The sequence below is a fragment of the Lissotriton helveticus genome, chromosome 8 (genome assembly GCF_964261635.1).
Source record: "Lissotriton helveticus chromosome 8, aLisHel1.1, whole genome shotgun sequence".
NCBI classification, from domain to species: domain Eukaryota; kingdom Metazoa; phylum Chordata; class Amphibia; order Caudata; family Salamandridae; genus Lissotriton; species Lissotriton helveticus.
In genome coordinates, this window is record NC_136069.1 from 464,428,263 (window position 1) to 464,451,051 (window position 22,789).

The 22,789-nt window shown below is 45.4% G+C and overlaps 1 protein-coding gene across 2 annotated transcripts in view; it reads left to right on the plus strand.

Annotated features, from left to right (window-relative positions):
• Window positions 1–22,789, plus strand: part of FNDC3A (fibronectin type III domain containing 3A) — a 1,256,364-nt gene that overhangs the window by 1,011,354 nt on the left and 222,221 nt on the right. For both annotated transcript variants that reach the window (XM_078657339.1, XM_078657340.1), the window contains 2 exons: window positions 19,693–19,798; window positions 19,884–20,059. In XM_078657339.1, the coding sequence (XP_078513465.1) occupies window positions 19,693–19,798; window positions 19,884–20,059 (282 nt within the window). The remainder of the gene's footprint in view (window positions 1–19,692; window positions 19,799–19,883; window positions 20,060–22,789) is intronic.

Sequence of the window (22,789 nt, forward strand, 5' to 3'; positions counted from 1 at the left end):
TTGTCTCAGACATCCCCCAGGAAGACCTGTTTGGGCTCCCCCACAGATTACAATAAAAAGGCTTGAAACCCAGAACTATGATCAGCTGCAATCATCAACCAGTTATAACACAGCCTGGACATGTAGACATGATCTTCTTGACGATCATGTTAGCATCTTCCTCTTTTGTGGAGAAGTGTGGCTCACCGATTAGAGCGGCAGACCCTGAGGCTGAGGTCTGGCCCGGGACCAGGGTTCAATTCCCGACGCGGCAGAGTCTTGGGCTCAATGTCCACGGACTCGATAATTCTCACCTCGGTGCCTACTCTAATCATGGGTCCCACGCTGCAACTCTGGGCAATGTAAATTGTAAATGTAATGTAAATTGATACTTGTATAGCGCACTACTCACCCGCAAGGGTCTCAAGGCGCTTGTACGAATACCGCTGTGGAACCCATCCTGGCTTTCCCTGTGAGGTGTCCACTCTTGGGCACCCCCAAGGTGGAGGCCAGGCATCCTTAGCGTTGTGGGGGCCGTTGTGGAGATTAAGCAAGCTATTGCCCAGAGTTGCAGAGTGGGACTCCATGAGTGGAATAGGCACCGAGGCGAGAATTATCAGGTCCGTGGAATTTTTGAGCCCAAGACCCGCCGAGGCGGGGAATTGAACCCTGATCCCGGGATAGACCTCTGCATCAGGGTCTGCCGCTCTAACCATTGAGCCACACTTCTCCACTCCATAGCTTGCTTAATCTCCACAATGGCCCCGAAAGCGCTAGGATGCCTGACTTCACCTTGGGGGTGCCCAGTAGGGGGCATCTCACAGGGAAAGCCAGGAAGGGTTCCACAGCGGTATACAGCGCCAGGATGCCTGAAAGGTGATAGTGCGCTTTACAAGTGTACATACATTTATTTACATTTATTTTGTTGCCCAATTCTATCTAGGAGACGACTGCTGATAAGAACACCTTTTTCACATATTGTTAAGTTGTGAGTCTTTTTTGCACAATGTACTATAAAGGATCAGCTCCAAACTGCTGAGAGCCTTCTTTAGCATGCAAGAGACATTGTAACATTCATCCGTCAAAGTCAGCTGGTTGGGCTGTTACTTGGAAACAAAGGCAGAGCACCTATCACATGATAGTTCTCTATGAAAGATTGTGTAGAAACCAGAAGAACCTAGTAATACTTTGGCCTGGCTTTGGCAATCATCTGTCAGCATAGCCTAGACGTCATCCTCCAGAGATCGATCATACTCCAACCATCATGTGTCCAAGATACATCACCTGTTTTGGCCTTTGGTTGTAAGCTTAGTTCTCTAGAATATCTATATAATTTTTCCCAGTTAGTTCATCTGCTTCAGCTGAAGACGCTATGTCATTCATCTGAGAGGCAGAGAAAGAGTCTAATTCAGGCAGGTTGCTTTTCATTAACATCTGAAAAACGGTTGGAGCCATGACCATAAACTGGCACAGCCACATTTTGGTTTCAAATTCTGTTTTCTCCCTAGCGTCAGTGGTCTGCACAATCAGCCAGCATTCATTGGTGCTAAAAGCATGTAGGTACTGAGCTAGTCTACCAACTCATCAGATTTGTCAGTGGGGTGGGGATTGGCCTTTGTGACTGACAATCCAAGCTGAATCACAAGTGCATTACTCCATTTAGTTACTAGGTAATAGAATTTGCTAATAAACACTGAGATCTTTTGAACAAGTAATTTATGAAGTTGAGTAGAGAACCCCTGAGTCAAATACCCCATCAAATTACTTGAGCCGTGGGTCAGATGGTAAATTTCTGATTAACTAATTCACAGCCCAGAATTTCTGATTGATGATTTTCTTTCCATGGTGTGTGCATTATTTGTGTAGGAAACCCACCCCTCTATATAGTGCACCACAATGGGGTACACTGTGTAGAGAGGTTGGGGAGACCCTTTATTGGTTTACGAAGGCAAACATAGATAATACCAACGCTCTATTTTGTGCTAATATGGGTGAGCCATTAGGCTTATCAGAGGGTAATGCTAAGCATTTGTTGTACTCTCAGAGGCTATATAATTGATTATCACACTCAATAAATGAAGTTGAGACCGAATTAGAAAAATAGTACTTTTTATATAAATATTTAGACCAAGAAGTTCGAGCATGGAGGGTATGGACACCGATCAGCACCAGGCCCTCGTGCTCCTCGATCTCTCAGCCGCCTTTGATACGGTAGATCATAACATCTTACTCTCCCGTATCGGGGCGGCGGGGATCGGGGGGAGTGCCCTGGTCTGGTTATCCTCCTTCCTGAGCGACCGCACCCAGGCTGTTCGCCTGGGTGACTTCACAGCGGACACCCGGAAAGTTCAGTGCGGGGTCCCCCAAGGTTCCTCTCTCTCTCCCCTCCTGTTTAATCTGTACATTGCCCCCCTGATTTTCTCTCTTCAACAGATGGAGGTCGCCGTATTTAATTATGCGGATGACCTCCAGCTGGTCTTCAATCTTTCCTCTCCCTCGGCTGTCCTCAACTTTCAAACTGTTATGCTTCACATCAGGGACTGGATGAACCACAACCACCTTAAACTCAACCCTGATAAAACAGAGTTGGTGTTGACGGGTGGCTCGTCCAGTCCCTGGTCCCCTCTTTTTTGGCCCCCTTGTCTTGGTTCTTCTCCTGTTCCCTCTTCCTCAGTTAAAACCCTGGGTATAAAACTTAATTCTCAACTCACCTTACACTCCCAGGTTAGTTCTGTGGTGTCTTCCTCTTTCCTTTCACTGCGTACTATACGTAGGGTGTCCCGCTTCTTCACTTTTTCTGCCCTCAAACTTATTATCCTGGCCATGGTGGTGTCCCGCCTGGACTATGGGAACGCCCTATATGCTGGTATCCCTGCCTACAGCCTGCGCCGCCTACAGCAAATACAAAACCAAGCGGCCCGCCTGGCCTTCAATCTTCCCAAGTTCCACCACTCTACCCCACTCCTGAAATCTCTTCATTGGCTCCCGTGCGAGCTAGAATTCAATTCAAGCTCGCATCCATCACCTTCCTGGCCCGATCAGGTCTGGCGCCTGCCTTCATCTCCTCTGAGATTGTCTCTTATGCCCCCACTAGGGCCCTACGTTCCTCCTCCCAGTCCCTCCTTTCTATCCCACGTTTCCGGAGAAAGAAGTGGGGCGGTTCCAAATTTGCTTTCCTTGCCCCCACCCTCTGGAACTCTCTTCCCCTTGACCTTCGCTCCATCCCCCTCTACTCACAATTCCGTAAATGCCTTAAAACCCATTTATTCACCAAATCCTTTGAATAACTGCTCCCTTCTCCTTCCTTCCCTTTAAACCTCAGTCCCCGTTAGCTATAGCGCCAAGAAACCGCTGGTATACGTCGCGCTTTACAAGAACTTTTAAACTCAAACTCAAACTCAAACTCTAGGTAAATACTTTTTCACAATGCAAGAAAATCACAATAAATGCAATAATTACAGTTGTGCGCAATTGCACAAAATACATTTCTTATAGCAGGTAAAAGACAATTGAAAAATCAATGCAATGCATTTACTTTAGTGGTTCACCTTTTAGAATTGGAATGTTCGGGGGCCAAGGTCCAAAGTTCCAAGTTCTCTGAAGCTTCCTGGATTTCACCCAGAGCAAGGAAAAAGGGGACTTTGTAGCTGGGGCACTATGAAGAAAGGGGGCGACCTAGAAAAGCAAAGCGAAGGGGGGCTTGCAGGCTAGTCCGAGGGCTCTCTCGAGAATAGAGGTTGCAGCTGGTTTGAAGATCCCCTGGCCGGATGCAGTGAAGATGTGCAGCTGGGAAATGGTGCGCAAGAAAGTACCTTGCGGTTAGGTCTGGCACTTTGGAGCGGTGATTCTGGAGTTGCTGGGCCAGTGCTGAGATGGGTCTCTGGAGTCCTGGTGTCCCTCGTCTCATGCTGGCTCTCTCTAAAGTTGGACTCCACCTGGACACAATATTTTAGGTTTTTGCAGCAAGGGATCATATACGCCGGGCATTGGTGTCTTTGAGCTGGTGGGTCTTGGGGCCTCAAGAATTGGTGCAGACGCCGAGCCGACCCTCTAGAACAAGTATACCTTCGGCTGGCACTCAGAGACGTCGGTCAGACTTTTGGACCTGGACAACACTACACTGTACTTCGCTGTTTTGGAGGCCTGTGGCTGCAGGGAGATAGTACTTCTAACTCAAGGAAGTTTCACTGGCGATTTGCGAAATGCTTAAGACTCGCTGGGGTTTTTGGAGTCCACATGTGACCAGACGAGCTGGAGGATGGCAATTGTCCAGTTCTGTGGCAGCAGGCAGGAGTTTGCTCCCAAAGGCCACCACGAGGTCTGCAAATCTCGGTCCAACAGCATTCTTCATTCGTCGTCTTCTTGTGTCCGTGGATACTACTGTTCAGGGTCTGGGGATGCCACCTAAATACTAAATTTAGGGGCATTTACAAGGGAGTGACAAGTGGTGGCCAATGGGCCCCTTACCTGAGGTGTTTACACCCTCTATTATGCCCACCTCCGGTGGGAGGGGGAAATAGCCCTAGTCCTGAGTAGAGAAGTCCCACCATCTTCAAGATGGTGGCCACTGAGAAATGTTCTTCACCTCGCCTCCGGCACTTGAGGGGTGGAGTTGGCAGTGGGGGATACACCTCTTACTCTTTCTTTGTTTTCCCACCTGTCTTCCTGCGAAAAAAGAGGGTGAGGACAGGAGGTGGGGGAGGCTGCTCCTTCGATCAGGAGAGGCTGGGGTTGCGTTTCAAAGGCAGCAAGGCCTTAGAAGCTTTCTGCCTCAGATGGCGTTTTCTTACCTTGGGGAGGTGTGAACACCTCTGCCCAGGGCAGGCATTGTTCTTGACCTCTGAGCACACAGGCACTCATCCCATGAGGTCAGAACTTTGTCTGGTGGTGACAGGCTGGCTTAGACCAGTCAGTAACCACACTATGGGTTGGTAGGTTTCAGGGAACCCCTCAAAGGGGTCCTCTGTGTGCAGTTTTTAATAAATCTGACACTGGAATCAGTGCAGGTTTATTAAGAAGAGATGTTTGGTACCAAACATCCCATAATACAGTGAAGCCATCATGGAGCTGGGGAACTCATATTAACAAGCGTCCAGCCCAAGAAAACTCTATGGCTTCCCTGTTCACTTCCAATATCCAAGAATCAACATGGATATTGCAGGGGCATATCTGCTCATGCAGATATGTCCTCACAGAAAATATAGTGCACCCTGCCTTAGGGCTATAAGGCCTGCTATAGGGGTATCTTACCTTTATGCCATGAAGAGTCTGTGTGGCTGTCAGACAGGGATGTGTTCACTTCTTAACCACATCGCTGCGGCGGCTATTCCGCCGCAGCGCTAAGGGGGCGGGGCGGCCCCGCGGCGGGCGCATGCTGGTGACGGAACCGCTCCGTCATCAGCCGCGGTTGGGCTGTGCTCATGACGGAGCGGTTCCGTCATGGCCCCGCCCGCTCAATAGAACGCCAAGCGCAGGCGCGGAATCCGCGCCACGCAGGCGCGGCGGCCGGGCCATGACGGAACCGCATCGTCATCAGCACACCGCCACCGCAGCTGATGACGGAGCGGTTCCGTCATCAGCATCGAAAGGGTTAAAGTGTCACTGAACACTTGTAACCTGGCTGCATAGCAATAGATTCTATAAATGATTTTTCAACACAAGTTTAAACAATACTTACATAACTTATTGCTATATTCATGAGACTTCATTTTTTAATTTCTCACTTTATCATTCTTTTATATCAAATATCCATACACTGATATTAAATCATATAACAACATGCTTTGTATAGGTATAGAAGAAAGTGAGCATGTGCACACTTTGGTTCTTTGTTTTCAATTTCGGGTGCCTTTAAAGCACAATTCTAGATGCATGAAACTCGCTTAACGCGCTAATCCGTTTTTACTTACCTTCAGGTGACGTCATTCACATCTTTAAATTTTCAGGCACAGCTGTTTCTTTGGTTCATTCAGCATCTTTTCATCACTCTGTAAATCTTTATATATAAGTGTTTAGTGACATTAAGTTACAAAAATATTAATTCAGTGATATTTCCTACTTTCTTCTCATTGTTCTTATATGTTTCACAGTGGCCCCTGAAGAAGGGAGTGACATCCCGAAATGCATTGGGCAACAAATACAGATTGGAAGTGAAATGTTCATTGGTTAAATAGGCCATATTTCTAGTTTCTGTAAATTATGTTGAAAATAAAGCATGTCGTTATATGATTTATTATCAGTGTATGGATACTTGAAACAAAAGAATGATAAATTGAGAATTTAAAAAATGAAATCTTACGAATACAGCAATCGATATCTTAGTATTGTTTATAATTGTGTTGAAAAATCATTGATAGAATCTATTGCTGCGTTGCCAGGTTACAAGTGTTCATTGACACTTTAAGAACTGAGCATTACTGCACGTGTGTATGGTAGTCACACGTCCCTGACTAGCACGCAAAATATTATAATAATAGAAATTTAATAGGTTGTTACTTTCAATAGATTAACAAACAGGTGTGCGCCATACCCATATTTTACATTAAGACAGGGATGTGTGCCATGTCGACTCTTAAGTTTTGTCTGCACCAAGGCACACAGTCTGCAATGGCAGGGCGCATGGCCTTGGTGAGGAGACCCTACAGTGGCACAATTCATGCTGCTGCCTTTGGGATCCTTCTTCATTGCCAAAGCACTATGTGCCAGGGATTCCATTTACTAGGGACTTGAAAGGGGTTCTGAAGTTGTGCCATTTGGGAAACAATAGGTACAGTTTAGGGAGTGAGGTTTTGGCACAGGGGACCTGGTTGGCATGGATCCTGTGCACTTCCAGTCAAAATTACATCATTTTCCAGGCAAAAGGTAGTGGGCTAACCATGTCCAAAAGAGGCACTTTCCTGCAATTTATTTAAGAAGAGAGTTGTAGATCGTACTAAGAAGAGTGTAGCAGGTTGTAGCCTGAATTATGTGTTTAACATTGGAAGTTCTCTATCATTGTTGCCGTTAGAATATCTTCTCCTATTGTTATATCTGAGTAATTGTTGCATATCAGGAACTTTACTTAGCACGTTACTGGTACTGTAGTAAGTAGAGCTACTCAATTTAATTGAGAATGGACCTATGCTTCTCCATACTTCCCCTTCCTAAAGCTGCTATAGCAGGATTAGCACATGGTTCATCTCTATGCTAGTAATAGAAAACAAGTTATTTACCTTCGCTAATGCTATTTTTGTTGGATACTCTATTGAAATGCAGAGTCCTCATTTTTAGAGTATTCCCCAGGTGCCTGAGTGGATCTGGAAGCTTTCACAGCAGTGCCCCTGTGCCGCATATTAAGTCCCTTTCTTGCGTGAATCTTTTTGCACTCCTGGACGTGGAGCACTAACAATTGGAGAAACCTGTTTTCAGATTTCTAATTTGGGACCTTTTCAGATGAAAAGATTCCATTCCACAGGACAGGGAGGTGGGAGGACTGTGGAGAATCTGTGGGTAGATGGAGTATCCACCAGAAAGAGTGTTACTGAAGTTAGGTAACTTGTTCTTTTGATGGATACTTCTAACCTCAGATTTCTCACCTTTAGAATAGATACCAAAGAGTACCTCCCCTGATGGTGCACAGTGGAATGGGTTAGCCCAGTGGTTCTCAAACTGTGCGCCGTGGATCCCTGGGGAGCTGTCAAACCTAGCCGGGGGAGACGCGCACCAAGCACTTTAATGCATTTAATGTTGAAGGGTATGTAGGCTTTAGTTAGCTATTTAGACTTAGACGCATGAGGAAGATGATTTGTAAGTGACGTGCCTAAAGCTGTAAACATAGTGCTTAATTGATGGCATGTCAAGGGAGATGACGTCCATATTTCACTTGATCCCCATTTTCCAACACTCCCAAAGTACGTGGAAGATGCTGGATTTATTTTGTTAGACTCGTTAATAGTTTCGTTTTTTTCCAAACGCATTTTACACCAATGCAAGTTATCAGGAAAGTACAGTTGTCCTGTCTATTAAACACTTTAGGTATTATTCAGTATTGACACTTGTACTTCAACCATAAATACTACCAGTACACATTTCTTTCAGTACACACACATTTCCAGACAGGCATGCTCTCTCCTTGAGTCACAGGGAAGTAAAACACCATATAGGGCATATTGTCAACATTTGAAAGCAACAAAGAGGGACATTTAAAAGAAATAATCAGAGGAATTAATTTGGCTTGCATTGATTTGGAGACAATTTTAAGAAGGAGACAGCAGAAATAAAGATGTATGTGGTTTAAAAAATAATGAGTCACCCTGCTGAGACAGGTGTATTGGCACATATGACATGGGTAGAAATGGAAGTGCATGCAAATATTCTTCAAGCGCAGAAACACTTTGGCAATGGGGCCTACATGCATAGGGGTGCTATCTAGCACTGTAAGTGGGATAACAGAGTTTGAAAGGGTACTCTAAAAAAGGCATGAGCAAAGAAGTGTAACTAGGAATATTTTTTTAGCTGCCTTAGTAATACAAAACACCCTGCATATATGATTATAATACCTTCATCAGCTTCATCCCAATTATTTTCAGGTAGAAAAATGCAAGTACTCCGGAGACAGGGCTTACATTCCCACCACCCTCTAAAAAAGTAACAGTGGAGAGCTACAGGAAATGGCCAATGGGTCAAGGGAGCCGCAGGTCGAAAACGTTTGGGAACCACTGGGTTAGCCCAAAAACGTCTGCAGAACTGAGTGGCCAAAATGTGCTTCCCATCGGACCTGGCTGTCAAGGCAGTAGTAAGTGTGTACTGATGGCCACGTAGAAGCTTGACAGATATCTAGGACAGGCAATCCGCGTGCTAGCTCAGTCGTAGAAGCCTCGGGGCTTTTTCGCCAATGCATAGCAGATCTTGATGCAAAGGATTATGACTTGGATATGGCCCTCTTCTGCACAGTCTTTCCTTTCTTTATCCCAGAGAATCCCACAAAGAGCTAATCATCCACCTATACAGTCGATATAGTATCTTAAAGCTCTCTTGTGATCCAGTCTTTTAAGGGGTGAGGTTGCACTAAGAACGTTGGCATGGTGATGGATTGTCCAACATAAAACACAATTATTTTCCTTGCTAGTCTTCAACACCAGTTTATCTGGGAAGAGGGTGGTATAAGTTGGCTGCATGGATAGAGCCTGAAGCTCACTCGTGCAATGAGCGGAAGTGATTGCTATGAGAAAGACTGTTTTCAGAGTGAAAAAGCGCAGGAGCAGCTGTGCATCTGCTCAAAGAGGTTCACTTAACCCCTTGCGTGCGCGGTGAATTTCCGCGCAGTGCGGGAGTTTTATTGAGTGGGCGGAGTTTGGAGGGCCCCCAACTGTCCTCCGCACATGTCCACCGTGACACATGACTGGCACGCAAGGGGTTAAGGAAAATCAGAACCAGATTATGGTCGAACTGTGACATCACAAATGACTTGGAAGGGAACATGTGTGTAAAAAAACATTAATAAAACACATCACAACAGGTGTTCAAACAAGGACAGCCGGTCCGGCAAACTCAAGAAGGCTGAAAGATCCAACTAATAACCGTTAATAGTGCCCACTGCAAGACTTTGTCGGGCCAAAAACAAAACAAACAAATACACGCAACAGTTTGACTTGTAAGAAGGCTGTGTTGTGGACAAATTTGTCCCAGCGTCCGGCATAGATGGATTTAGTACAAGGATGACTGGATGTGAAGATGACATCCAAAACCTCAGGTAGCAGAACGAACGCAGTCAACTGCCACTGCTCAGTCTCCACTCATGAAGGTGAAGATTATGCAAGTTTGGGTGCAGAAGCCTGCCCTGCTGCTGCAACAGGAGATCCTCCTGCAGTATAAGCCAGATCAGTGGACAAAGGCTTGTGCCCCGAAGTTCCGGGTACCACATTCTTCTGGCCCAATACGGATTCACTAGGATGACTTAGGCCCTTTAGTTCCTGATCTTTTTCAGAAGTGAGGACAGGATGGTCAGTGGTGGAAAGGCATACAGAAGTCCCTGATCCACTCCAGCATGAATACATCTCCCAGAGAAAGCGTTCTTGGGAACTCCAAAGTGCAGAAATCTTGGCACTGTATGATCCAGCCAGTGCTCTCCCCACTATCAGAAGATGTCCTATATCACCTCTGGATACAACCGCCACTCGTGATCCGACAGGCATCGGCAGCTGAGCTCGTCCTTCCTGATGTTTAAAGATCCTGCCAGATGGTTCATGATCAATCAAGGAAATACCCTGACTCTCCAGCCAACTCCAGAGGGGTAGCACCTTTTGGCACAGCACAAGGGACCCCACTCCGGCCTGTTTGTGTCAGTACCACATGGTGATGACATTGCCCCTGAGAAACTGCACCGACCTGCCCTGGATGGACAGCAGGAAGGCCTTTGACATGAGGCAGATGGGCCACAGCTCCAACTGATTTATGTGAAGCTGGGCTTCTGCTGGAGACTGGAGTCCTCTGATTTCCACCTCTCCCTGATAACCTTCCCAGCTCAACATGGACACATCCATCACCACCATCAGCTCTAGGTGGGGAGAGGGATCTGATGCTGGCTAAGTTGAGGTTTAACAGCCACTACTGCAGTTTTTTGTGAAGTCTCCTCTGTAACCTGATGACATCTGGCCGATTTCCTTACTGCTGGGCACACTGAGACTTCAGAGCACACTGCCGAGCCCGGATATGCTACTGGTCCAGTGGCCAATCTGGATACATGAAGCCAGCAGGCCAAGAAACCTTAGAGCTGCTCTCACCGAGGTCCAGGGCTGAGACTGAAACATCAGGGTCATAGCCCGAATGTCCTCAACTCATTGTGGTAGAGGAATGGCCCTGAACTGCACAGTGTCTAGAAAAGTTCCTCTAAAAGGAAGCCTCTGTGAAGGAGTCAAGTGTGACTTCAACTTGACTGGGAACCCCAACAATATCAGGTGGTTCGCTGCTAACTAGGTATAGTCTACAACTCAATAAAATAATAGGAGAAGAGGGGAGTTCTGGTCCATCGCACATCCCCCTTAGTAGTAAATAAGTAAGTTTGCAGTTCCGTAAAGATGGTCTAGTATGTCCACTTTGGGTAATTGGACCAGTTGAGGTTATCCAAGCATAGGCCTATGCAATCAAATGGTGGTATGCTCATTATATTGCTGTGTTTCTCCTTGGTCTGGTCCCGCAGTGCCCCACGGTCCCCACGAGGAGGCTTGTTACTGGAATCTTTTTATTAGCCTGCTAGGCTGGATGGCCAGACTCAAACCCTCAGTGTTTGTGTGAGGAGAGGAATCTGTGAATGGTAGATTGCTAAAAAAAGTGGAATTGATTATAATTAAACAAAGGCCTCCAAAGTCTTTATATTAAAGAGTCCTTTGATAAGATTAAGCCAGTGAGAACCCCTCAGAATATCATGTTCCCAGAGACTAAAAGGAAGATGGTCAGCATGTTTCGTGCCTATTTTTGCCCTTTACAGAATCAGTGACAATTCATCAGGACCAGAATAGAAATGTGTAATTTACGAGTGAATTGCCTAGTAGGATAATAATCAAAGACTACCTCAGTTGACCAACAATTGGTGACAAACATACAAAACCGTATTCAATATTAACCTCTTGTTGCACACCCTGGGAGAATTTATTTTAGTGCTGTGTATGACCCGAATCCTGAAGAAATCGGGCCCTTGGGAATCCATCAGAAAAGGCTTCATATGTTAGGCAATTGCTGTGAATGAGTTCCTGCCATTCGCCTACCCATCTCCATTGTCCCGGACCCCAGGCAGGCCTTCTGGCAAGCCTACCTTCAACAGACAGTTGCAGTGTTGGGGAAAACCGGTATATCCATCCTCCGAAGATGTGCGATGACTGCGGCTATCACTTTGGTGAACACCAGAGGAGCGAAGGCCAGAAGGGAGCACAACAAACTGAAAATGCTTCTGACTGACCTTGCACCACAGGTAATTTTTGTGTGAATGCAGGACTGTGAGATGAAAGTGCACATCCTCCAGTTCCAAGAGGAACCATCTAGTGGCCCGGATCTAGGGCAGACCGACCTTGGGCCAGAGTGAGCATTTTGAATCTGTCCGTAAGTTGGAAGGGATTCAGAGGGCTTAGGTCTAAAATAGGATGAAGGCTTCCATCCTTTTTTGACACAAAGAAATAGCTGGAGTTAAAACCTGTTCCTACTTCTAAGGCTGGCACTCTCTCAATGGCTCCTTTGGCCAGTTGAACCTGCTTGTCTTGTAGCAAGGTGGAGAGATGGTCCTCTAAAAGCTGCTCTGATGTGGCAGGAAGTTGAGGTGGGTTGGAAAGGAATGGTACAGCATAGCCCTTCTGGGCAATTTGGAGAGCCTATCTGTCGGATGTTATGACCTTTCATCATGGGAGAACATGTCTGATCCTGGGGTGACTGCTGCATTGGTGGCGGGATCTGGCAGTGCATATATGCCAGCCATCTGGAGTAGCCATAAAGTGCCGGAACGTCTGAGAAAACTGTTGGGCAGGTTTGGAAAGGCCCAAGGAAGATGCATGGCTCTACTTTCTTCAAAGCGTTTGAGGTCCGAATTAGCCTTTTTGCCAAAGAGGTGGGGCCCATCAAAATGCATATCCTCAGGGACACCTGCAAGTCCTCAGAAAAGCCAGTGAGTTGCATTCACGCCTGGCAATGGAGCACCAAACCATGCCTACCACATGACCCAAGCAGTCTGTAGTATCCAGGGCAACACTAATTACATATTTTGTTGCATCATGGCCGTCCTGAACAATATGAACAAAAGAGGCCCAAAACTCATCCGGACCGACTGGCAAGATCTCGCTGACCATGTCTCACAGGGCGTGACCATAACAGCCTAATAGGTAAGCTGCATTGAATTCATCATTTCATCTTTATTTCGACAATATTGTCATAAAAGAAATCACATATTTAAACAATTAAAAATTGATACAATACATGTAAATAAAAGAATAAATTAGAATCTAAAGTTTGAGTGCAAGCGCCAAAGCATCTGTACAACTGTGAAAGCTGGGTCCAAATTCAGACCGTATTTACATACATCCTTCTTTTATTCCACATGGCTCCCAAATATTTTGTTACAGCAAATACGATCACAGTTGAAAGATCAGTTTTAAGTATTCTAAAGGCTTGCATGCAGTGCGTAATCCCAGATTTTTACATAGAGGGATGATCCAACACCTCCTGGATTTTTTATAGGCGGGGCAGAAGAACAAAACATGCATTTCATTTTCCTGCTCCGAAGTGCAACCAGGGCAATTTTTGGGGGAGGACGGACACCACTTGCTCGTAAGGGCCCTAATAGGAAGGGTGCCATGTCTCCATTGAAGGTACAACTTTCTCAAAGCAGCAGGACTAACATCATCTAAAACAGGTTCAAATTGATAAACATCTTTAATCATTAAAAAAGTGCCAGTTAAGGTACCAATTTGTGCATTCATGTAAGAGCAGTTAGTTTACTTTCGTAGTACAATTTGGCCAGGTACTTGCGAGGGACCTTAGTGCAGGCAGACTCCGGGTCAGACCACATTTGCGGGAGACCAATTCTCCCAAATTCCTCTCTCACATACTTCAGCCAGGGAAGTTTCCCCGAATTCGGGAGCCTTAAAACGTCCGAGAGTTCTTGCCTATAGTTCTTAAGCTCAGGGGTGTGCCAGACCCTCCGCCAAAAGGTTAGCGGTTTGAGGCCTGAATCCTCATCAATAGATCTGAGGCCCAAATCAAGCCTCAGCGGCAATAGGAGTGTACTGGGGGGCAAAGCCACCAACTGTCTTAAAAATTTGTTTTCCACGACGGCAATCGCGGATCCACACTGATAACCCCAGAGGTCACCGCCGTAGATTACTGCCCCCCGTGCCTGTAGTTTATATATTTCAAGAGGTGGGCCAATCGGTTTAACAGAGGATTTATTTAAAAGCTTGATGATACCCCCCGCTAATTGAGCCAACTTGAGTTGGGATTTTATTTGGTGTGGGACCCAAGTCATAGTTTCATTTAAAGTGAGCCCCAGATACTCAAAGGTCTGAACCCTTTCTAACCGGACTCCACCTATCATCGGATTTGGGCGTGTTGTAACTGGTGGGTTAAAAATCATGAATTTTGTTTTGAGGGTGTTTATTTCCAGACCCCTTTCCAGACAGAATGACTCAAAGCCGCCCAGCACTCGTTGGATGCCCATGGGAGACTTTGAAAGCAATAAAGTATCGTCTGCGAACATTATAGCAGAAACCCGACAGCCGGCGAGTTTTGGAGAGTCGCTGTTGGCTACCGCATTCAGGTGTGTGATTACCCCGTTGACGTAAAGGCAAAACAGGGTGGGTGCCAAGACACACCCCTGTCTCACCCCTCTGCCAACCGGGAATCTAGCTGACAAAGCACCATTTTTTCCACACCTGACCTGTGCGAAATTCTCCCTATGGAGTCGAATTATCATGTTCAAAAGGGGGAAAGGAATGCCCAGTTCTAAAAGCACAGTCCATAGTTTTCCGCGCGGAACCAGATCAAAGGCCGCACGAAGGTCCACAAAGACAGTATAAAGTGACCCGCCCTCAATCTTAACGGTTTTCCAAAAAAGCAGGGTCAGGCGAAAAATCTGATCCGTAGTGGATACATTTTTACTTAACCCTGCCTGGTAAGGGCTTAAGATGGAAAACTCCTCCGTCCATTCTAAAGGGCGGTCTAAAATCAGCCTCGCGAAGATTTTTTGTGACACGTCGATGAGGCTGATAGGCCTGTAGTTGGCTGGGAATAGAGAAGAACCCTTCTTGAAGATAGGGACTATCTCAGCTCCCAGCCAAGTACTAGGGACCGCCATGCCCCTTTGGATTGCATTGAATAGAACCGTTAAATAAGGGGCCCAGACCATGGGTTCATGTTTGAAGAGGTCGCCTGGGAGTTTATCCAACCCTGGCGCTTTGTCAACTGCAAGTTTGGAAATGGCAGCACGGACCTCTCCCTCAGTAAACTCAACCTCATTAATTTGAGCAGTGGAGCTGGGCACTAGTCCCCCTTGTTCCATCTCGTTGGTAAGGTTCTCCCCTCCATAGAGGGTGCGAAAATGATCTTCCCACACATCCGCAGCAATATTAGGTGCTACTGCCGGTACCTGGTCGACCGACCCCGTATTAACAATTAGCCAGAACTTCCATGGGTCTCTTGTTTTGAGAGCAGACGTTAAATTGGCCAAATTGTCATTATCCCACTCGACCTTAGCATAGTGTATCAACTGCCTGTATTCTAGCCTCCTTTGTTTTATCAGTGCCCTATTATTGTTTTGCTTCAGGACGCGGAGGAGTTCTGCTTTTGCCTTTCTGCAGGCAGTCGTGTACCAAGTGGGTCTATAGCCCGCCCTTCTCCCTCTTGTCCCTGGGGCGTTAAGAACCTGTGCTAGGGTAGTAGTTAATTCCTTGTTAAGATCCCCAAGTTTTAAATATACTTCAGGTGAGGGATACTTCGGAATTAGAGCGCCAACCGCTTCCAATATCGGAATTGCCCGCGCGTATATCTCCGCCACTAGCTCTGGGTGTGTTACAAGTTTGTCCCATCTAACCCTGCGTCTGTTATTGGATAAAAGCGCCCTGTCATCTAGGCCACTATCTGACTTGCAGGTGTCTTGGGGGACATCGGGGGATGAAAAGTCCAGAATCAAAGCGTTATGATCACTTTCGCCCCTAGTTTCCACCCTGAAATCAAGGACATTGTGCCAAGCACAGCTTTCAACAAATATATAGTCCAGCCGTGATTCCTGGCCAGGCTTATTAAAGGTGCATTTTGAGGGGATGTCCGATTTTGCACGACCATTGCAGGCCCAAATTGAGTGGTTGAGCGTCAGAGCCATGATTTGGACAGCCAATGTCGACCATAACCTGGGCGGGTAGCCCACCACTGGGGGTATTTTCCAGTGGTCGTCCTCCTCCAGGTTTACACCATCCATTAGATCAAAAGTGGCTTGAAATGAGAATTGAAATCTCCCTCTACCAAGAACATGGTGCCCTGGGGAATCACACTTAAAAAGGAGGAGAGCTCCTCAATTGTTCTAGACTCACATGTGATACTCACAGGTCTGGAGAAGATGTTAACCAAAACGAGCGTAGAAGCATTCAGCCACTCTAGGACCACACATTGGACGTCCTCCGATGCAGTATTCATAACCCTGGCACTGCAGCTCAAATGGGTTCCCACCCAAATTGTTAGACCCCCCCGACGGTCTACCCTTACCCCCCACCTTGCAGGGACTGAAAATGAGGCAAAACCGCTCCGCAATTGTTCTTCCCGTGCCCAGGTTTCCTGGAAGAGGCATACATCATTCTTATCTATGTAAAGCCCCACTCAGGGCAGGCCATTTTATTACATAGACCTGCCAGGTTCCAGGAAAGTATTTTCAGTGAGCTAACATCAGTTGTAGTTCTTGGGATTGGCAGACTAGATTCTATACCCGTAGTTAGGGTTCCCAAAGTATGGAAATTAACTGGCTCCATAACCTGGTTGTCAAAGGTATTAGGGCCAGGTGGAGCACCCACCAGTATCCCTGGATAGTTATTCTTCACGCTATCAGCTTCCTGCGTTCTGCCCTCATTAATGCGTCTAGCTATCCCTGCCAGAGGGGATAAGTTATGTATTATGGCATCAATCCCCCCAACTCGGCCTACAACTCCATGTTTGTACTGTAGTCAGTCTACCTGATCCAGGCAGCTGTACCTGTTGTGAAAATATTGGGTGGGCATATAGATATCATAAGGATTGGTCCTGAACCCTCTGGACTGCCCCCTAGGACCCACCCTTGTCCAGCCATCTACTAGCCCTAATGCAGATTGAATAGCATCCGGTGGGTAGAAGAAGGACAGTGGGAAGGACTGAATTGCAGTGTCTACCTCGCTGCCCGGCCAGTTACAGATGTGCGAGACTGTCCCAGGGTTCGAGAAATTAACCAGGATACAATCACCATCGATGTTTTTACTAGTACATCCCACCCAAGAAACCCTTCTAACCATTAAAATTTCACTAGAAATATGACGGAGAAGGGGTCTATATTTGTTCAGCCAGTTTGCCACTTTGTTTTTAAGAGAGGCAAACGATTTTTCTGCTGAATTGCTAAGCTTGTGTACACCAGTTAAGACCACTACAAGTGGGGCTGCCTCTGGGGGTAGATTTACTGTCTTTTTCATTCTCAATCTATTGCCCTCTAGGTTTTTTCGCTCATCATTCTCGATAGGCTTTATAGCCGTCCTGGAAGGGCTAACAGAGAGGATGGTATGGGCACTGGATGCTACCAGGGGGGGAATTACTGGAGCAGGGAGATTTGCTGTAATAGGGATATTGGCTAGGGATGCACCTCGCGCATTAGCGTCAGGCTTCCCCTGCATAGTTTATGGTGGTTTCAAATGATCCACCATAGCCCCCGTGACTTTTTCTATTTTTTTCAGCCTGAGATCAATTCGGTCAAGTCTAACAATCAAGGGGTCAAGCAAAGATTTCAAAGTACTGCCCAAGCTAGAGGTCAGATGATCGCCCCGGGTCTGTGTTATATCCCCAAAGTTGAATGTAGTAGGCTGTACTACAGGAGGGATTGGGGAAGGAGAATTAGAAGTACCACTGACTACTGGAGCGACCTCCCTACTTTTTGTAAGACCTTTGGGATCATTGTGAGAGGGACCTTTGTCTAACTTCACCTTTTTTCCGCCCCCCATCTGTGCTGCACGTTTTCTTTTCGGAACAGCCCCCTCCCGATTTCCCCTACGCTGAGAGATGTTAAACTCAGGCCTACTATCAGATATCACAGTATTATCGACAGAAGGCACTCGAATAGCTTCAAGGATAACAGGAAGAGAATCTCTATTCATTCCAGGGCTACTCCTGGGCTCTAGCAAGACAATTGATCTTGGTTGGTCATTGCTGTTTAAAGGAGCGACAGGGGAACCAACAACACCTTTCAGGAGTTTTAGCATTAGCTATATTTCCCAGTGAAGATCTTTTGACGTTGTCAATTCCCTGGGAGAGTCGTCGTTCTAAAATAAGTATTTCATTTGATAAAAGAGAATTTGCTCTAATCAGGAAATTGTCCAAAGTACCTGCCACCATTGTGCTCGATGCTAGAGCTTTGCTTCTGGTCTCTCGGCCTGGTATAGTCCTGGATCTAGGGTAATGCTGCGCCCAGTGTTTATTAGGAGCCTTGGGAAGACTACCTCAGTCACTCAGGAACCAAGAGAGATGGCCCGGTCCGGTCTTGCACGGTCTGTAACGGGCTAGAACGGGCCCGCCCTTGGCCCGGGCTTCGCCCAGCGCACACCCACGCGCATCCCACATTTCGCGGATGTGGGCGTAGCTAAGTAAGAGGAGGTGGTGGGCGGGAAGAGGGCCAGCTGCGTGTGATGACTGCCCGCACTGGCTTGTGGTCCTCGCAGTCCCGCACCCGCGGTGTGAGCTCCTCCGCTCTGCCCCAGTCGGCGTTCCTTTGCACACTAAAAAAGTATTTTAGAAGTAATTAGTCAACCAAGGAAAATTGAGTGGAACGTACAAAGGCGCAGAAACATGGAATAAAAAGGTACTAACTTGTGCATTTAGGGGTTGCACTTGTAAACGGCTCTGCTTCCTCACATCTGTGCAAAATAGAGCTACATGGCGCCACCTAGTGGCATGTGGGAGCATTGCTGTGAAAACTTCAGGATCCAGTTTGGAGCCTGGGGAAATTCTAAAGTTAAGGAATCTGAAGTTAGAAGTATCAATCAGACCTTTTTACACAAAATTTCCCCAATCTTATCACAGACTAAATGTATGATAATCAACAGAACATACTGGACTCCTTCCATGCTCTTTAAAGTTGGACTTAAACAAGTCCCTAACTGCTGGAACTGTGATAAGCAAGATGGCACCCTAGCCCACATGCTATTTGAGTGTCTCCTCCTGCACAACTTCTGGAATAAAAAAATAGATTGCGTTGAACACACCCTAAATATTCTACCTACAAAAGAATTCTCATACATTATTCTGGGTTCGCTAGACCTTCAACTCAAGAATGACAGCGACCGTCAACTAAAGGACCAAATGATCACTATGGCATGTAAACTGATACTGAACAATTGGAAAAACTTATGAGCGATTTCCTTCTCTATGTGGCAGGGATGGATAACCTTCCTTAGAGGAGCCGACAATATTGCACTACAGCTCTCTCCTTGGCGCTCCACCCGCGATTCAATATGGAACTCGCTGGACGACAGCTCCTTCACTCATGATCTACTTGAAATTCCGCTTAAAGAAGGACATTTCTCCTACTGTAACTCTTCCTTTCACAATCAATATAACACACTCCCGCAAATATAATACTAGTCCCCAGTGTCATCTACACCTCTAACTTCCCTCGAACACGTGTATATATCAGTATACCAAATCATGAAAACTCACAGGATGAGATACACGTGCCTTTATGTATATGTATTAATGTACATGTAAAGAAGCAATACTACCAATCTCTGTATAATGATTCAGCTCATGCACAGTCTTTCCCTCCACCCCTCAGTGTATCCCGCCTCTCAGAATATTGCATTGCTCTAACTGTGTACTGTGTATCTATTTCTTTTGCCACTGTCTTGCTCCTGTTTGCAAATATCAATAAAATAAATTGAATTAAAAAAAGAAGTATCAATCATAAAAATCTATATTCACCACGTCTGTATATGAGCATATAGTCTGACTTTTTCAACAGCTGCTTTTAATTCACAGGTATCAGAGTCTTTACTAGTGCAGACTCCAGCAGTGGTTCCCGGTCAGTGCCAGCCTCCAAGACTCCAGGGCAGACCAAGAGCAAGAGAGATACAGTTACGTTGGGGTAATGACTGTTTCCATGTTTTAAAAGAGAATAAGTACGTTCAGTTTACTTTGCTGTAATTTGACATTTTCTGGTCATTGTTCAGCTCCTCCAGCGACAGATGGCGGATCACCAGTTACGTGCTACAGCCTTGAAGTGTGTTATCCAGAGGCAAATAAGAATAAAGAGGTATACCAGGGTTCTGACGTAGAGTGCACAGTGGCCAATCTTCTTCCTGGAAAGATGTACAGTTTTAGAGTACGAGCGGCCAACAAAGCAGGGGTAAGGATGCTAGCTTAAATAATCTCTCATTTTGATATTGCCTTTTGTATTTGAGGGATTGTTCCGCTTATCTCGTAAGAAATGCTGCTTTTAGAAATGAAATAGCACGGTAATGCCTACATTCACATTCCACAAATGGAGCTTTATGACTTAATGAGGTGAACAACATAAGCAGGGCCCATCTCCCAACTTATCATTGACTTCATTCAAACCCCATCACTGAAGCCCTCCTCAGTGGCAGTTTACCATCACCAGAACGAGGCCGCTGTAACTCTTCTTTTCTTACAAAAGCTTCCTTACTAGTCGTTTTATGTTTTTTCAGTAGGTTTTAATTAGTCATACCTCTGGAGACATGTTTGATTTCAGAATGTGTATTCCACCAACAGTGATTTCCCTTATGTCACATGTTTTGTTATAATCGTGGTGTTTTAGAAACTGAGTTAATCTTATGCTTCATTGTTGGTGCTTGTAGTTCTCTTTGTAATTTTCACGAGAACACTCAATTGTCCCTCATTGCCTTTGTTCGTGCTCAGCAGAGGAATGCTGCAAATCTGCTTCAAGTTATGAGTTCCTCCTAGCCAGAAATGACATTAAGAGCGGGTACATGTTGAGGTTGCTGGTTTATTTTCCAATATTGAACCCTCTTGCAAATTATAACTGTAGATGGTAGTTGTTTTGGCATCTAGTACACATACATCTGATTTTCTTAAGCAGCTCCTCATAGTGCGTCCTTTCCAAATGAGCTGGCTCCCGCCAATTGAGCTACTGCCTTCTGTGCAGACATTGGTGAACATTTTGAGAGGTGTTATCAATATTATAAATCTCTCTCTGGGCCATATGTAGGTAATCACTATTTACTGATTCTTAAATACCGAATTTTACCGATTCGGTATTTGAAAATCGCTAAATAGTATGTAGGTAAAAAATCTGTAAATTTTACTGAATCGGTAATATTCGGTATTACCGATTCGGTAATTCCCATTCATTCCTATGGGTCTGGAGGCCCATAGAAATGAATGGGAAGCCATTCACTATTACCGATTCGGTAAATACTGAATCAATAATAGGGGGAACATATTTAAGGGTGGCAGGGTGTCACATTGACACCCTGTTGCACCCCTGAATCGTGCATGTGTGCACATGTGGCACACAGGGCATGTATGTCTGCCACATGGCACAATTAAAAAAGCTCAAAATTGCTTTTTTAAAGGTTTTCGATATTTACCACCAACTTGTAGTTGGTGGTAAATAACGAATCGTTAAATGAAAAATGCACTCACTTGAGTGCTCCCTACATAGGATTTAAGGATTCGGTAATTTCCGATTCGGTATTTTAAGGATTTGGTAATTTACCGATTCCTTAAATTACAGAATCAGTAAATTACCGAATCCTTCAATCCTGCCACCTACATTAGAAATATTACCGGTCGGTAATTTACTGATTTTCTGCCGTTACCGACCAGTATTAAGCTACCTACATATGGCCCTATGCTCCTATAGGGTTATTACACCCGTTTCTTTGAATATAAGCAGTGAATCGCATGCTGTTATAGGGTCGATCAAGGACAAACAAGTAGCCTAACCCCCACAGGAACATGAGTCACTTTTTGTTTAATTTCTGGAACTAGATCTTCACATTGAGCAACTCTCTTCTTAAGTAGTGCCTATGGGAGGTAGGGATAACATATTTTGTGGCATAGGGTACATTTCGCAGCATAGCTTGGGCCGAAATGTATACAATTTGAAAAACAGTTTTAGAGGTGATATGTGCATCCTTTTGACTTGGTGGAAATGTGTAGGAAATTAGTGAATACATTATGCATTTCAAAACAGAGTAACAAAGAACCTTTACGAACAAGCACTGGCAAAGCCAATAGGTTTTGCCTTTATAATGAGATACCGAGTTGTTGGCTTTGACAATGTTTGTCTGTAAATATTGCTTAAACAGACGTAAGAAATAAAATATTTCAAAATACTGGATAAAAAGCAAACACATATCTTATGATAACTCAAAATGTTTCACTCAGGAAACCGGAAAGAGTATTAAAAAGAATAAGGAAGCGTCAGAATGTAAGGAGAAACGCTTCTCAAGGCCTAAATTACTTTCCACAGGATTTCGCCATTTGCTCTTCTGCACTAGCCCAGGCAGTAGATTTGTTGGTCTCCAGGACACCAGTAGATTGAATGCAGCTGATGGGTCCTGCACCAGTGCCATGAACACCTTTGTCTGTCAAAGCTTGTGCTGTCACGCAGTATATGGAATGCAGGAGACACAACAAAAACCCCTTAAGTCTGCTTTTTAGCCATATCTATGCTAAAATATTGGTGTTCTTTTACAGACAAGCTGGAAGGAGGAGGGACGGGAAGCGAACACAGTGGAGGGGGCTATTTCAGGAACGAAGCAGCACTAGAGGGAGAGAGCTAGCAAACACATGCACTCTCATCGAATGCTGAATGATAAAGAAACAAGCATTTGCAATGCAATAAGTCTCGCATTTGCAACAGTTTAAGCTATTGGCATTGTGAATGACAATACCTTTCATTTATCTGTTTTGATAATTAACACATAAATAAAAGGCATTGTCACTTACAGTGCCAATTGCTCAAACTCTTGTAAATCCAAGACCCATTTCATTTCAAAGAAGCAGCCACCATTGTACCTGGCTGCTTGAAAAGGTAAATCGTGCATGGTTCGCTGCATGGTTCGCTGAATGTTGCATGAAAGCATAT